Here is a 15,177-nt window from a genome sequence, read left to right as displayed (position 1 = left end):
AAATCATCTTCTTCTTCTTTATTAGGAATCCAAATGAGAATTTAATCTTACTTTCATGGGATACACACCATCCATAACATGGTTCTAGAATTTTAAAGGAGGGGAATAGACACGTGCATTGCATGACCAAAACATGATAAGGAGGAAAATGTAGGGCCATGGCACGTGCAATGATGCCTTTGGACCCCACTGAACGGCCCAAATACATCTCCCCCTGTTTCTTTCGCATTTGCAACTTATATAGATAATTAGAATTACAATACTAAATATTCTATTTTTCCTGCCAATGCCATCCTAAAATTGCTCTACCCATTCCGATTCTGATATATTCGATCCTTCTTGTATATTGCTTTCCCTTTTTGCATTCTTTTTTTTTTTTTTTCCTCGTCAAATATTAAGTAGAGCTTGAGCTTCACATCCAAAACAAAGTTTTAAATATATATAATGTTTAAAACCAATCATTGTGATATGTGGATTAATTAAAATAGAAGATATCAACTTTCATCACTAAAAAAATAATGTCTTATATTAAAATTTGATCATTGATCTACTTATATTTAATGATTTAAATTTATTAATCTCGTGAGTGTTAGATAAACTATAGTTTAAAATTATTATGTTAATTAAAATATAATATTTTCTATTGAATTGTTATTTATCACAATCTCATTTTGGAGTCCAGTCATTTCATCTTTCATTAAGGCCAGTTGAAACTTTCTATCCAAATTCGAGGGTAATTATACGTGATTTTCTTTTGAATTACGAGACTTCATAAAAAATTATTACGTGTATCAATTAAAAATGTGAGAATAGGAAGGCAACGTCTGGTTGGACTCTTACTCTTATAAGGGAATAATAAAATATGTTTTGAACCCTAAAATACATTTTTTTTTTCTGGTGTAGAGTGAGTATGTTAACAGTAAATTATTTTTATATGGTAAGCGAGAATCACTACGATACCTGTTCCAATTACCTATCATTTTTTCTGGTTACCTTTGTCTATTATTTTTTAACATTATTGGATCAAAATCTCAATAGGAGAGAAAAATATTGAGATTCTGATCCAATGGTATTGGAGAGTGATAGACAAATATAGGCAAAAAAATAGTAAATAAAATAATCTATCCCAACTTGTAAACGTAATGATAATATTAAGGTTTTAATTGTTTACGAGATAGATTATTCTACTTATTCTTATTTTTGCCTACCTTTGTCTACCTCTCTCAACACCGTTAGATTACAATCTCATCCAACGGTGGAGATTTGCAGAATAAAATAAATTCTTTTTTTTTCTTTCTCCTCAGTGCATCTCACACTTTTTTCTCTCTCCTCCCCTTTCTCTCTATTGATTGTGTAATTTACAACTTGAATTTATATTAGAATCTAAATCCATGCAGTGATTAATGACATGATGGTTTTGCTAGATGAGTATAGTTTTCAAAATTTCTTAAATTTGATATACTTGAACACGGCAGAAATCACAAAAATTTGAATCTAAATCCTTGAATTTGATATATTTCAAAATACACGATTACCACAACGTTTCTATTTCGCTATTAAAATTTGAAATCGAATCAACTTATCTCCTTCTTCTTATTTTGTTTTTCATCTTGAGGTGGGAAAATGATATATGTTCTTTCTATGTTACGCCCAACAATAGATCTACCTAGTTCCATAACATAGGGCATATGGCTTTGTTTCTTCTTAACACCCCATTTCAATTTTTTATGTAAATGCTCATAACAATGGCTGGGTTGAATGAATTGAGAAAAAAACTTGCACTTTTTTTTATGCTAAAGCGCCATTGAAGAGAGAGAAAAGGGAGGAGAGAGAAAGAGTGAGAGGCAACAGAGAGATAACAGTAAAAGAGTTTATTTTATATTGTAAATCTCCATCGTTGGATGAGATTGTAATCAAACGGTATTGAAAGGATAGGCAAAGATAGATAAAATAAGAGTAGATATAATAACCTATCAGATTGTTTACTAAATGAATTATTAGGCTGTTTCTGTTTCCTATGCAAATCTTTACACACGCATATATTTATTTCTTCAAAAGGAATCATAATTACACAATTTTCTTTAAACCAGACATGTCAATGAAAACTTGTTAAAAATAAACAAAAGATCAAATTATGTTAATGTAAGATTAAGGATTGCAATTTTAAGCCAGGATGATTCTTATGATTTTCAGTTGTAAATAGAAACTTATTTTAGTTGAGAAAAATGTAAGAAATGAGAGTAATTTATTCTATATGGGTTTTTGCTCGTGTTTCCGAAGATGTGTTCTATACGATACGAGTTAGCAGCTAGGATATATTAAAACTATAATAAATCCAGATTAATCTCTCATTAATAATTTATAATAACTTAATAACACATAAAAAAAATACTAATTATAATTTGATTGATATGTATCATAAGTGTAAAACAATTTATGCTACTATTAAGCATGTGGATCAACTTACAGTGTTCATTAGTTTGTATTAATTTATAAACGAGGTTTAAATTTGGTGTGGAGAAGTATTAGTTAAAGTGTAATTAAATAATTTGGGGCAAACCAATATGAAAGTCAATAAATGTTAAAAAAAATAAATCTATTTTTGTCACAATAATTGATTATGATTTTAAAATGATTAATGTTGTTGATTTTATTATTAAGTGTATGAATTGACATTTTTTTTTTTTGATAACAATGAATTGACATTTTGTATATGTCAATTTCTTAATTACTGTGAATATAAAAACAAAATAATATTTCTACAGTTACTAATGCAGATAAGTTATCTGTATTTACTTCTAAAACGATATCGTTTTGGGATTGAAAAACTAAATAATTAAATTATAAAGACTATAATAATCATGAAACAAGTTAAAATTACAAAAACAACATGATTTTCGTCCGAAAATGAAGTCGTATTAGGCTTAATGCAGAAAAAGCGAACCCATATAAAAAATAAATAATAATATAAAGTACTTGAAGTGAATTAAATGTAATAACCGAGTAAATTTATTTTTTTATGATTTTATATTTTAATATTAATTTTTAGGGTTTAAAGTTTTACATGTATGTGGTAGAGATAAAATGTGCACGGTCTAGTTTATTTATTTCTCTTTTTTCTGCTCACAAGATCTCATATATTTTTATGTATGTGTGAAAAATAATTTTAAACTTCAAATCCTTATTTTTAAGGGAAAAACATTTTTCATCAATACCTATTAATTTGGAGTTTGATGTTTCTCATATCGTCGACACACTTATCAAAGTCTATGAGAGCATGTTTGGTGTATAATATAGGATAAGGCCTGATAGTATAAGATCTGATTGAATTTTAATACTATCCAACGTTTGGCACGATATTGTATAAGATAATATATTTATAAGATAATATCATCTAGTATTTGGTAATGCCCGTATAATACTATATATGATAAAAATATATTTTAATAAAGAATTTATATAATTCTTCAGAAAATGTTATACGATATTAATTTTTATAAAAATTTATTGTTTAGTGTGTCCAAAATATAAATTAATTTATATAAAAACAAAAATATTCAATATTTTAAAAATTAATATAATGAAAAATTAATTTTTATTTTAATAGATTAATATTAAAATAATATATTAATTTTTGAGATTACATTGGTCAAAGATGTTAATACATCAATATCTTATCAGGCCTTATCCCTCACTCTTAGGCCGGATTAAGTTATACATCGTTTTGATATATTAAGGGATTATGCTGTATAAGCTTATACTATACGATGGTCATACCAAACAACTGAAAATGTCATACGTATAGTATAAGCTTATACTATCATGTCTTATACGTCACACCAAACAGGCCCTGAGGCTCATATGAAACCATGTGAAGAGAAGAGAAAGAAGAAAAAAAAATGAGCTCCACAAACTTATATATATATATATAGGGTTTTATTAATCTCATGTTAAAGGAGATAAGTTATCTTATGTCATAGAGATAAACTTGTGAGCTCCACTACTTGAAAAAAAAAAAGAAAAAAAGAAAAGAAAAATGTAGCACAGTTATCGAAGAGTGTGTAGAAGAAAAATTTATCACATGTAGCATAAGAGTAGTTTTTTTCATATATAAAATAATTTTATTTCTTTCAACATAAAAGACATTAAACCTATTAATTTGTAAAAAAAAAGTAACAAATTATTTTCATATTCGTGTGTAAATATTGTTGTCGTTACCCTAGAAAACTTCATGACACCATGTTTTAACATTGACTTTAACATTGACTTCCCTCAATCTAGCAAAACCTACCCTCAAAAGTCAAAATTACGTAACTTTACTACAACAAAAAGTCAATCTTTTCAGATGGGAATGGGTTCGAGTTTCAGTTAGCTTATGCCTTACGTGACCACGTGTTGCATATTAATGTTAAATTGCTAACCCGGTCAAACAAGATAAAATAAATAAACATTATTTTTTCTTATGGAAATAATAAAGAAAGTTTTAGCCTACGAGAAAGGGAGGTAATAGTGACCAAAACGTTATTTTTTGATAAATTTTTTATCTATATGTCATGCAAAATTGATGATAGCGAATTACGTTTATCAATGATTTCGTGACACGTGATATATTTTTGTTGAAAAAAATTGATGTGTCATAATTCGCTACCAGAGATAGCAAAATTGATCTGTAATATGACCACATGTCATGAAATCATTGGTCACAAAATTCGCTACCAATGATAGTAATTTATGAATGTGGCAGTCTGATAAAAAGTACTATTCGCGTAACATTTGCATAAAAAATTAACAAAAAGTAACACTTTGGCAAGTGAGAATAGCACAAAGAAGGAGTTAAGAAATATATATAATTTTTTTTTCCCGACAAAGTTTGAAGTAGAAATGCAGTTCTTGTCTAATAAATAAATCAAACCAATTATTTATGCGATTTACCCTTTTATATAAATCTGACAATTACATAATATACATATTGAGATTACCCCAGTGGCCGGCTATATCACATTTAATAGTTTTGAGATTTTTTTAATATTCATGTTTATACTAATACAACTATATAAATTAAACACTTTTTGTGGTATCTTATCATAATAAAAAACTTAAAATAATGATAATCAAGTAACTACCACTAATTCAATAGATACAAATCTTTTATAATATTTTTTAGGTGAACATCTTTCATAGTATTATATTTCTCATAATTATTGGATGACTTCATATTGTAACATATTAATTGTCTTCCATTTTAAGATCAGGTATAAAACCATTTCTAAGTACCAAATACGTGTGTGTTAAGTCTTACTATTAGAATGTATATATAAAAAAAAAGTCTTACTATTAGAGATTATAATATTCAGAAATCGTTTCACCCTTTTTACTGGCCGAAACATTTTAATTTTATATATAAGGAGTATGTTATATTTATAATTTTTTTTTTTTTACAAACTCTTACAAACTACACTATGTAGGACCGGTCCTACATTAATCATACAGTGTACGACCGGTCCTACATTAGTGTAATTGCAAAAAAAATTTGTAAACAGATCTTGTCCCTATATATAATGATTGCAATTCAAATCATAAAACATCATTTATTTTTATTTTTTTGGTTTATATGTTACCAACCATGCCAAGTTGCCAACTATCACCACCATCACCTATTTTGCTGGATACCCGTGGTTTGAACTTTGAAGGAATCAAATCTAAAATACAAATGCCAATCCATGGAAGTTGTGGTGCCACATTACATAACTTTTTTTTTTTTTATGGTTAAAGACTACATTACATAATTTGATTCCACACGAAAGTTCAAAAAAACAAAAAATATTAGCCACCCAAAATAAATTATTAAAAAAATAATTTTGTACAATTTATTTTTTCTTAAATAAGAATACTACTTTCCTAGATTTTTGCAAGATATATTAGTTGTGTTGTGCGGTTTGTCTCTTTTTCTCTCAAATTATATTTTTTTAAAAGGAAAAAAAATTAAAGTTTATTAAAAATAACTATATTCGAGGGGCCCTTGTAATAATTTGGAATATGGTAATTATTAATTAGTATTTATAATAATTAAATTATTTTTGATTATTATTAAGAAGAATCAACACTCATTGAGACGGAGACCCCTTCTTCACTCTCTCTTTCTCTCTCTCTCTCTCTCTCTCTCTATCTCTTCTTCTGTACGCGATCTCTTTCACTGACTTTCAATTTCGAATATTTTCACCTAAAATCACTATAAAATCCTTCTCCATTTGTCGCATTTTGGTTTTTTGTGGGTCTTTTGGGGCTCTCTCGCGGAGCTCCGAACGGTTCAGGAAATATTTGAGCTGAAAATTATACAGTAGGTTCAGTTCAGATTCATGGAGTTTATTAATTGAAGTAAGTCTCTGACTTTTTAACATTTTGATTTACCCTTTTGCCTGATTTCACTGGATGATCAACAAGTTAGTTAATTCAGCTGTTTCATTTGCTCAATCATGTGTAATTGGATCTGTGTTTTCAGGTGGTTGTTTTTTAACAATTGTGTGGTAGTTTGTCTTGGGGTTCTGAGAACCTTGCTGGAGTTAGAGAGAGTGAATTTGAAAGTTTGAATTTTTACTCCAATCCTTTTCTGGGTACGAGGGAATCTGGGTATTGAAACGCCAGCAAAAAAGTAATCAATATATGTAGATTAGTTCAGGTTGAGAGCCGGGTACAAATTTTTTATGGTCAAAATAAATCCACTTAGTTTCATCCTTTATTCTTTTTACACTTTTGGTTAGACTCAGGAGTTAGGATGTATAAGTTTTGCTTTAGATTAGAGTTGTAAAATAAGGAAATTTGTGATAAAAAGCAGTGAATGCTCCTGTCTTTGAAGTTATTCAAGTTTGGGAATTTTATAATCTACATACTCGTCATGTGTAAGCATTAAATATCATGTTGCGTTGATTCATATACATAAAGAAGGTTAGAGGTTAATGTTTAAGTGTCACCATATGAAGTATATACTTAATTAAGATTTGAGCTTGGAAACTGTGGGTACCAAGTATTAGCTTATGCAGTTTGTTTAATTTAGAATGCTTAGTTAATCCTTTGTCATGTCAGATCAGGTGTACGGTGTTTCTCGTACCACACTGGTTGAGATGTGCTTTACTGGTTGTGGTGTAAACTAGAATCCTTGAATTGTTAGCTGCTTCTACTATAACAACTTTCTGCAGTTTATGACTTTGGACAGTTTTGTGATAGACTTACTGATTAAGAATTGAGATATATGCATATATCGAAGAATTTGGATACTGTATATACATTTATGACAAAAAAAGGCATATTTATCTTTTATTGATTGGGAAGTACACGTTTTTTCTCTGCTGCAGGTATTTTGTAATAATTTTCGATAACTGATTTCTGTTTCTCACTCCAAAGTTACTGCTTTTGGAATTTGTCATTCTCCTATTTTTTAAGGTTTATGGCTGGATCATGGAATTCATAACTCTGGCCACTGATGTGAAATGATAAATTTTTCAATCTATTATTGGGATCCTTTTAACAAAATTGCTTGCCACTTCATAAATACATAAAATACAAAATATGCCTTCATGGTGGGGAAAATCGTCATCAAAAGAAACCAAGAAGAAAGCAAGTAAGGAAAGTTTTATCGATACATTGCACCGAAAATTTAGAATTCCATCTGAAGGTAAAGTAAGCATTAGATCTGGAGGAACTCGTAGACATTGCAATGACACAATTTCAGAGAAGGGGGATTGTTCTCCTGCTGAATCAAGATCTCCATCACCTTCCAAAGTGGCAAGGTGCCAAAGTTTTGCTGAAAGGCCTCATGCTCAGCCACTTCCACTTCCTGGTCTGCACCCTTCAAATGTAGGCCGAGTAGATTCTGAAATTAGTATATCATCAAAATCGAGACTGGAAAAGGGCTCCAAGCCATCATTGTTTCTTCCGCTTCCAAAACCTGGATGCATACGTAGTAGGCCTAACCCTGCAGAGTTGGATGGAGATATGGTCACTGCTTCAGGCTTTAGTGATTGCTCAGCTGATAGTGATGAGCCGGCAGACTCACATAATCGTAGTCCTCTGGCAACTGACTCTGAGACAGGGACTAGAACTGCTGCTGGTAGTCCTTCCAGGTAGCTTATGCTTCCAGATTGCATATGTTTTTACATATGCATGCCTTTGTTTTATATATATATATATATATATATATATATATATATATATTCATTGTTTTATTTTACTAAAACGTTGCCCTCTTTCTGAAGCTTGATACTCAAGAATCAATCATCTGCTTTTTCCCAACCGAATTCAAGAGAAGTCAAAACACCGGCAAACATTTTAAGTAATCATGTGTCTTCTACTTCACCAAAACGGAGGCCTTTACGCAATCATGTTCCAAATCTGCAGGTTCCTCCCCATGGTGCCTTCTATAGTGCTCCTGACAGTTCCTTGTCAAGTCCATCAAAAAGTCCATTGAGAGCATTTGGCACAGATCAAGTGTTGAACTCTGCTTTTTGGGCTGCAAAACCATATTCAGAGGTCAATTTAGCTGGATCTGGGCACTGCTCTAGTCCAGGTTCTGGTCACAATTCTGGGCATAATTCAATGGGAGGGGACATGTCAGGACAGTTATTTTGGCAACCAAGCAGGGGTAGCCCTGAGTATTCTCCAGTACCTAGTCCCAGAATGACTAGCCCTGGTCCAAGCTCTAGAATTCAGAGTGGAGCTGTCACACCTATTCATCCTAGAGCTGGGGGAACACCCACTGAAACACAGACAGGATGGGTTGATGATGGAAAACAACAGAGTCATCGTTTACCCCTTCCTCCTTTGACAGTTACCAATTCCTCTCCTTTCTCTCATTCTAATTCTGCGGCAACATCTCCGTCTATGCCAAGAAGTCCAGCTAGAGCAGATAATCCAACGAGTTCTGGCTCACGTTGGAAAAAAGGAAAGCTGCTTGGCAGAGGCACATTTGGACATGTCTATCTTGGCTTCAATAGGTATGTGATTTAGATCAAATGCTCTTAATTTCATTATGATTTTTTTTTTCATTTCTATATATGATGTATCTTAATAAGAATTGTTTGGTTTAAAATGTTTGTCTCTTTTAGTGAAAGTGGTGAAATGTGTGCAATGAAGGAAGTTACACTGCTTTCAGATGATGCCAAGTCTATGGAAAGTGCTAAGCAATTAATGCAGGTAAATTGATTCCTTTTAAATCTAGTTAACTTCACGCAGGTAAATAATTCGTTTTCTTTAAGTGCAAGATTATAGTTTCTAGTTCTATTTAACTTCAAACATAGCTTTGAAAATCTAACTACAAAATTTCTGGCAGGAAGTTCATTTATTAAGCCGTTTACGGCATCCAAATATCGTGCAGTATTATGGTTCTGACACAGTAAGTTCTCTACTTCATTTACTGTTTACAAAACCATGCTGACAAGAAATGTCAGCATTCAGATTCTGATGTTTACGTTAGCCGATGATGATTAATTTTGGAATTCATTCCTGACAGTCTGTTTCTAATGTATCCATGATCTTCTAGTTACAAGAATATTAGTTGCTGGTGGTTTACCTAACAACACAGTAGTAGAAATTTCTCAGCAGTATTCGCCTTTATAGTCTACTTATAGAAGCTTCCGAATCATACCTTGAACAGGTAGATGACAAACTTTACATATACCTCGAGTATGTATCTGGAGGCTCCATACATAAACTTCTTCAAGAATATGGGCAATTTGGTGAACTAGCTATTCGTTCTTATACTCAACAGATTTTGTCAGGGCTTGCTTATTTACATGCTAAAAATACTCTCCACAGGTAAACTAAGTCATCTATTAATGATTTCAAAGTTTCAACTTTTACTGCTGCCACACGATGATTAGTTTTTTAAACTTCTGATATGTCTATCTCTGAAATTGCATTTACTTGCAAAGGGACATCAAAGGAGCAAATATACTGGTAGATCCAAATGGTCGGGTCAAGTTGGTAGACTTTGGCATGGCAAAACATGTAAGTTTAGAGATAATAACTATCCAGTATCCATTATGTCTGCATTTAAGCTAAATGATTTAGATGTGAAAACTAGACTCAAATGCTTAGTAAAGTTATCATCAAATCTTGGTTAAAAAGTCACTAATTCACTAATTCAAGAGAGTTTCTATTTCCAATTTGCTAAGACTGGACAGACTTGCTGCTTCTTGTGTTCTTGTTATATCCAGTTTTTTTCTCCTGCCCCCTCCCCTTTTTTGGTGGATTTTGTATCTTTTGCATTTAAGCTAAATGATTTAGATGTGAAAACTAGACTCAAATGCTTAGTAAAGTTATCATCAAATCTTGGTTAAAAAGTCACTAATTCACTAATTCAAGAGAGTTGCTATTTCCAATTTGCCAAGACTGGACAGACTTGCTGCTTCTTGTGTTCTTGTTATATCCAGTTTTTTCTCCTGCCCCCTCCCCTTTTTGGTGGATTTTGTATCTTCCCCTAGGCCCTAGCTGTACTTTTCTCCTGTCTCTCTAATTTTTTTTATAATAAAAAATCATTAATTAATTGTGATAAAATATTAATGATTCTGGCTTCTTGGTAGTAAGTGGGTAATTAAAAATGTTATATAAGAAGATGCAAATACGGATTTCTTTTTTTTAGAAAAATATTTTCGTAAGTATACCAAGAGAAACCATAAGAAATGATAAAAGGGAGCAGAAAAAAGTGAATTTAATACTAATAAACAAGAAGTTGAATAAACCAGGAAAAATACAGAACTTGAAGTAATGAGTTCCGCAAGAAAGCTAGAACCTCTTCTGAATCTTCTTAGAGGAACTACCAACCTTCTGTGATGGACTGAGGGTGATGGTATGATTTACCATGTAGACCACATTCCATATCGTAAAGGACTTTCTATTAGCTCTGCTCCTACCAGTTAACATGTGAAACTCCAATTGAGACATTGGATTCTTTGGCTGTATTGAATTCTCAATATTTTGTTTTCACGTGTAATTTTCATTTGAGATAGCATATTGTTTATTGGTTTTCTATTTCTTAATGATTTAATTAATCCAAAGCTTGCATGATTTTCCTGTTTTCCCTACTTATACCTTACATAATTTGCAGATTTCAGGGAAATCATGTCCATTATCATTCAAGGGAAGCCCTTATTGGATGGCACCTGAGGTTCTAACATTTTTTTAGATCCGGTTCTTTATTTATTAATTGCTTCTTAATTTGTGACTTAGTATCTTTGCTTTCTGATTATTCAGGTTATAAAGAACTCTAACGGATGCAACCTTGCTGTGGATATATGGAGTCTTGGATGTACAGTTTTAGAAATGGCTACAACTGAGCCTCCTTGGTATCAGTATGAAGGGGTTAGTAATTTATGTCAATGTATCAGAGCTTTTGTTTATTTCATTTATCCTTTTTTTTGACATATGTTGTAACTTGTAAGTATTTTATATTTACAAAGTACTGGTGATATTTCTTGTATTATAAACATGACACTAATATAAAGTAGTTCTTATTGTTTGATGTATTTACATGTTACCATAACAGGTTGCTGCCATGTTCAAGATTGGTAATAGCAAGGAACTACCACAAATCCCAGATCACCTCTCAAACGAGGGAAAAGATTTTGTTAGGAAATGTCTACAACGTAATCCACATGATCGCCCTTCAGCCAGTGAATTATTGGACCATCCTTTTGTAAAATGTGCTGCACCTTTGGAAAGACCCATATTTCCTGAAGCTTCGGACCCTGTTTCTGAGATTACACATGGAGTAAAAGCTCTGGTACATAAGCTATTTCCAACATAAATCATTTAAAACTCATTTTTATTTGTGTGCTATTTCCATGTTACCATTGGAGGGTAGCTTGTTTGTCTTTCAGTGCATGCCGTGCGGCCTTTGTATCGAATTGTCCGACTGCCTTATTCGTCTGCACATAGTAGAACAAAATAGGAACCATCTGCTATAAACCACTCCTCATTAAATCCCTGCTAGCGAGGGTAGGGGTGAGGGCAACCTTGTACGCAGCTTTATCTTTGCATATTTGCAAAGAGGTTGTTTCCCTATATTCAAACCTTTCAGTCACAAAGGAGCAGCTTTACCACTGCTCCAGTTTTGCTGCTATGCTTCATAAAAACATTTCGTATGGAAATTTTGTTCTTCATGCTTTCACATTCCTCGTGATTGATTAATGTTCTTGGCTTGTATATTGCATAATTCATGCTCTTGGCAATACACACTTGTATAATTTTTTAATCCATCAGAGTCCAGAATATTGGGGTATTTCAATGATCTTTGCATGTCTGTTGCTATAGAAATTGTTCTTGCATATGAGGCAGCGTGAATGGTGCAGAAGGGAAAGGCGGGGACAGTAGCTTTAGACATTATTTGGGTGGAGGGGGGATAGTGGGATAACAGTTGGAACAGAATGAAGTTCTGGGGTTTAGAAATTGGATTCCCTTTCCATTAGATCTGGCTGGAATTTTATGTTGGTATAAAGTACACACATGGAGTTCAGTTGGGGTGGGGGAAGCTGAGGGACTGTTGTAATCTTAAGAAATGTGGTAATGATTATTTTAGCAGTTACGTAAATTTTGTTTGGTATCTACAACTCCATGCAAGGAGGCTCCACAGTGTATCTGGGTTAGGTCTCTATAGGAGCTAGCTTCCAAATGTGAGATCCTAGCAAAATTTTCTTGCCTAAAGGGTTCTTTGTAGTTGTCTTTCCTGTGATTTCTCCTTTTGCACCCTCCTGTTATAATAATTTTATGCAACTTTGATCAATTTTCAGGGCATTGGACAAGGAAGGAATCTTTCTAACTTGGATTCAGATAGACTTTCTGTTCATTCTTCTAGGGTTTTGAAAACTAATCCTCACGAAAGGTCTCTCTCTCTCTTTTTTTCACACACACCCACACACACACACACATGCACACACAAACATGCACACAAGGTTGCTGACATTGCCAACGGTAATCTGAAATTATGCCATTAATCTCCAGTGAAATGCATATTCCAAGGAATATATCTTGCCCTGTATCTCCCATTGGAAGCCCACTTTTGAGGTCAATATCTCCACAGCACATGAATGGGAGACTGTCTCCTTCTCCAATATCTAGCCCTCGGACTGCTTCTGGTGCATCCACGCCTCTCACTGGTGGCAGTGGTGCCATTCCATTTAGTAATCACTTTAAACAGTCAGTTTACTTTCAAGAGGGTCTTGGAAACATGCCATGGTCCTCAAATGGTGTGTACATTAATGGCCCTGCTCATCATGACTCAAATGGCATTGACATTTTTCGAGGTATGCAAATGGGGTCTCACATTACATCAGAACTGGCTTCCAGTGAAAATGATGTTCTGGGTAAGCAGTTTGCAAGGCATCCTCATGCAGAGTCATATGATTTTCAGTCAGTCTTGGCTGATCGTGTCGGCCGGCAGCTTCTGGGGGATCATGTTAAGATTAACCCAACCCTTGATCTAAGTCCAAAATCATCTTTGCTCAGCCGGGCAAATGGTTTATGACCTCAGGGATTTTTCCTGGGCCATTTATCTGAGCATTACTTGAAGTTTCTCAGAATACCTTGGGTTTTGTTCTATTTACAAGGATATAGTTATACAAAATGGAGGCAAAGCACTAGAGAATCAATGTAAATAAAATTGCACGGGGCACAAAAGTGCATTTCAATGGCTTCAGGCTCAGGCTTGTGGAGTTCAATCCTTACATGAAACTTTCTGACGTCTGATTTGTCCATATAAAGTTATCAACTCACGCAAATGCTCACTTGTTGGCCAATAGGAACTTCTTCTTGTATGTAACTTATTTTAAGATGCTGCATCAACGCATGAGAAGCCAGGAGCTTAGATTTCTCTCCTGCCCTTAAGATACTTGAAATGAGAGTGTTCATGCAATAACAAATGCATCTTTTGGAACACCATATAGATGCCAAAAAAGAAGAAGTTAAATTGATACAAATATTGTTGACTATTTTTTGGGAGGTCAGACATTGTTGTACAGAAGATGGGAAACTGTATTGTTATTGTGCATTTATTAATGGGAAAGTCAAGGATTTATAAAAGAGTTCATGCATCTCATGTTTAATTGTGGGGCTCAGTTGTATTACTGTCATTATGTACTACTACCACTACCACTACCGGATCTGTTCTGTACATTATTATTATTCACAGTAAAATCGAAGAAATTTGATCTTCTTGTGATGAGAAAAACTAGGTGCTTTGGAAGCAATAAAAATCTCTTGCTCATAACCACAACCATTGAATATATATATATATATATATATATATATATATATATATATATATATATATGGAGGTCACCACTCTTAACATTTTGATTACATTTTTAATATTATAATTGAGGTAATATTTAATTAATGGTATTGAGCAAGATAAGAGATTCTCTCACGTAGCGATAGGTAGTTGGGAATTGTGACTGTCTGTTGTTGCCATCTGGTCTGCGGAGAAATTTTTTAGCAGCAAATTAGGATTCTTACTTTTCACATAATAAAATAAAATTATATGCAGGGAGATGGATATAAAATATTAAATAAGCAAGAACTTGCCAAAATTTATGAGATAATACGTAAAATTTTTGTATTCACTTTTTCGTTCAGATGATCTTATCGTGGTAAATTAAGGTAAAAGATTGGCTTTAAATGATTTTTTTTCCAAAATTTTCTATGATCTAAGTACAACATAATGACATACTTCATGTAAATAAGTCACTATATATCAATATCATGCCAATTATCCCTCTCCCATTCAATTGAAGTAGTTGTTTTTTTTTTCTTAAAAAAATTGCTTTGAAGCTCCCGTTAAACATAAGAATTAGGGAATGCTTAGACTCAATATCTAGGTTTATCTTACGTATGCAAAAGATATATTACATAAATGTGACATCACGACGTTTTATCAAACTTAAAACTTGAAAATAAAAAAAAATAAAAAAAAGTTTGTCTACACCTTTTACACCATAATTCTTGTTCAGAAGTTTAAGAAAAGATAGTATCTCTATCTCACATAAAAACATAAGGGCAAAGCTATTAATTATGGGTTTATTGTTTTTTATATTGTATAAGATAATCTCTTATATATACATAAAAGTAAGTGAAGTCTATATTTTTTTCTCTGTCTTTCTTCTTCTTATATGGACTCACATGAATTTCACA

The 15,177-nt window shown here is 32.5% G+C and overlaps 1 protein-coding gene across 1 annotated transcript; it reads left to right on the top strand.

Annotated features, from left to right (window-relative positions):
* The first annotated feature begins 6,172 nt into the window (after nucleotides 1-6,172).
* On the top strand, nucleotides 6,173-14,181 carry LOC133307922 (mitogen-activated protein kinase kinase kinase YODA-like). Its single transcript, XM_061508490.1, has 12 exons — nucleotides 6,173-6,375; nucleotides 7,350-8,117; nucleotides 8,250-8,987; nucleotides 9,099-9,186; nucleotides 9,323-9,385; nucleotides 9,647-9,807; nucleotides 9,924-9,999; nucleotides 11,099-11,158; nucleotides 11,245-11,352; nucleotides 11,537-11,773; nucleotides 12,780-12,871; nucleotides 12,991-14,181. Exons 2-12 carry the CDS (start codon nucleotides 7,564-7,566, stop codon nucleotides 13,511-13,513), a joined length of 2,700 nt encoding a protein of 899 aa, XP_061364474.1. The 5' UTR covers nucleotides 6,173-6,375; nucleotides 7,350-7,563; the 3' UTR covers nucleotides 13,514-14,181.
* The last annotated feature ends 996 nt before the right edge of the window (nucleotides 14,182-15,177 follow it).

The sequence above is a fragment of the Gastrolobium bilobum genome, unplaced genomic scaffold (assembly GCF_033153095.1).
Source record: "Gastrolobium bilobum isolate Gb01-03AN ecotype WA unplaced genomic scaffold, APGP_CSIRO_Gbil_v1 utg1697, whole genome shotgun sequence".
NCBI lineage: Eukaryota > Viridiplantae > Streptophyta > Magnoliopsida > Fabales > Fabaceae > Gastrolobium > Gastrolobium bilobum.
This window is presented reverse-complemented; position numbering and strand designations above follow the sequence as displayed.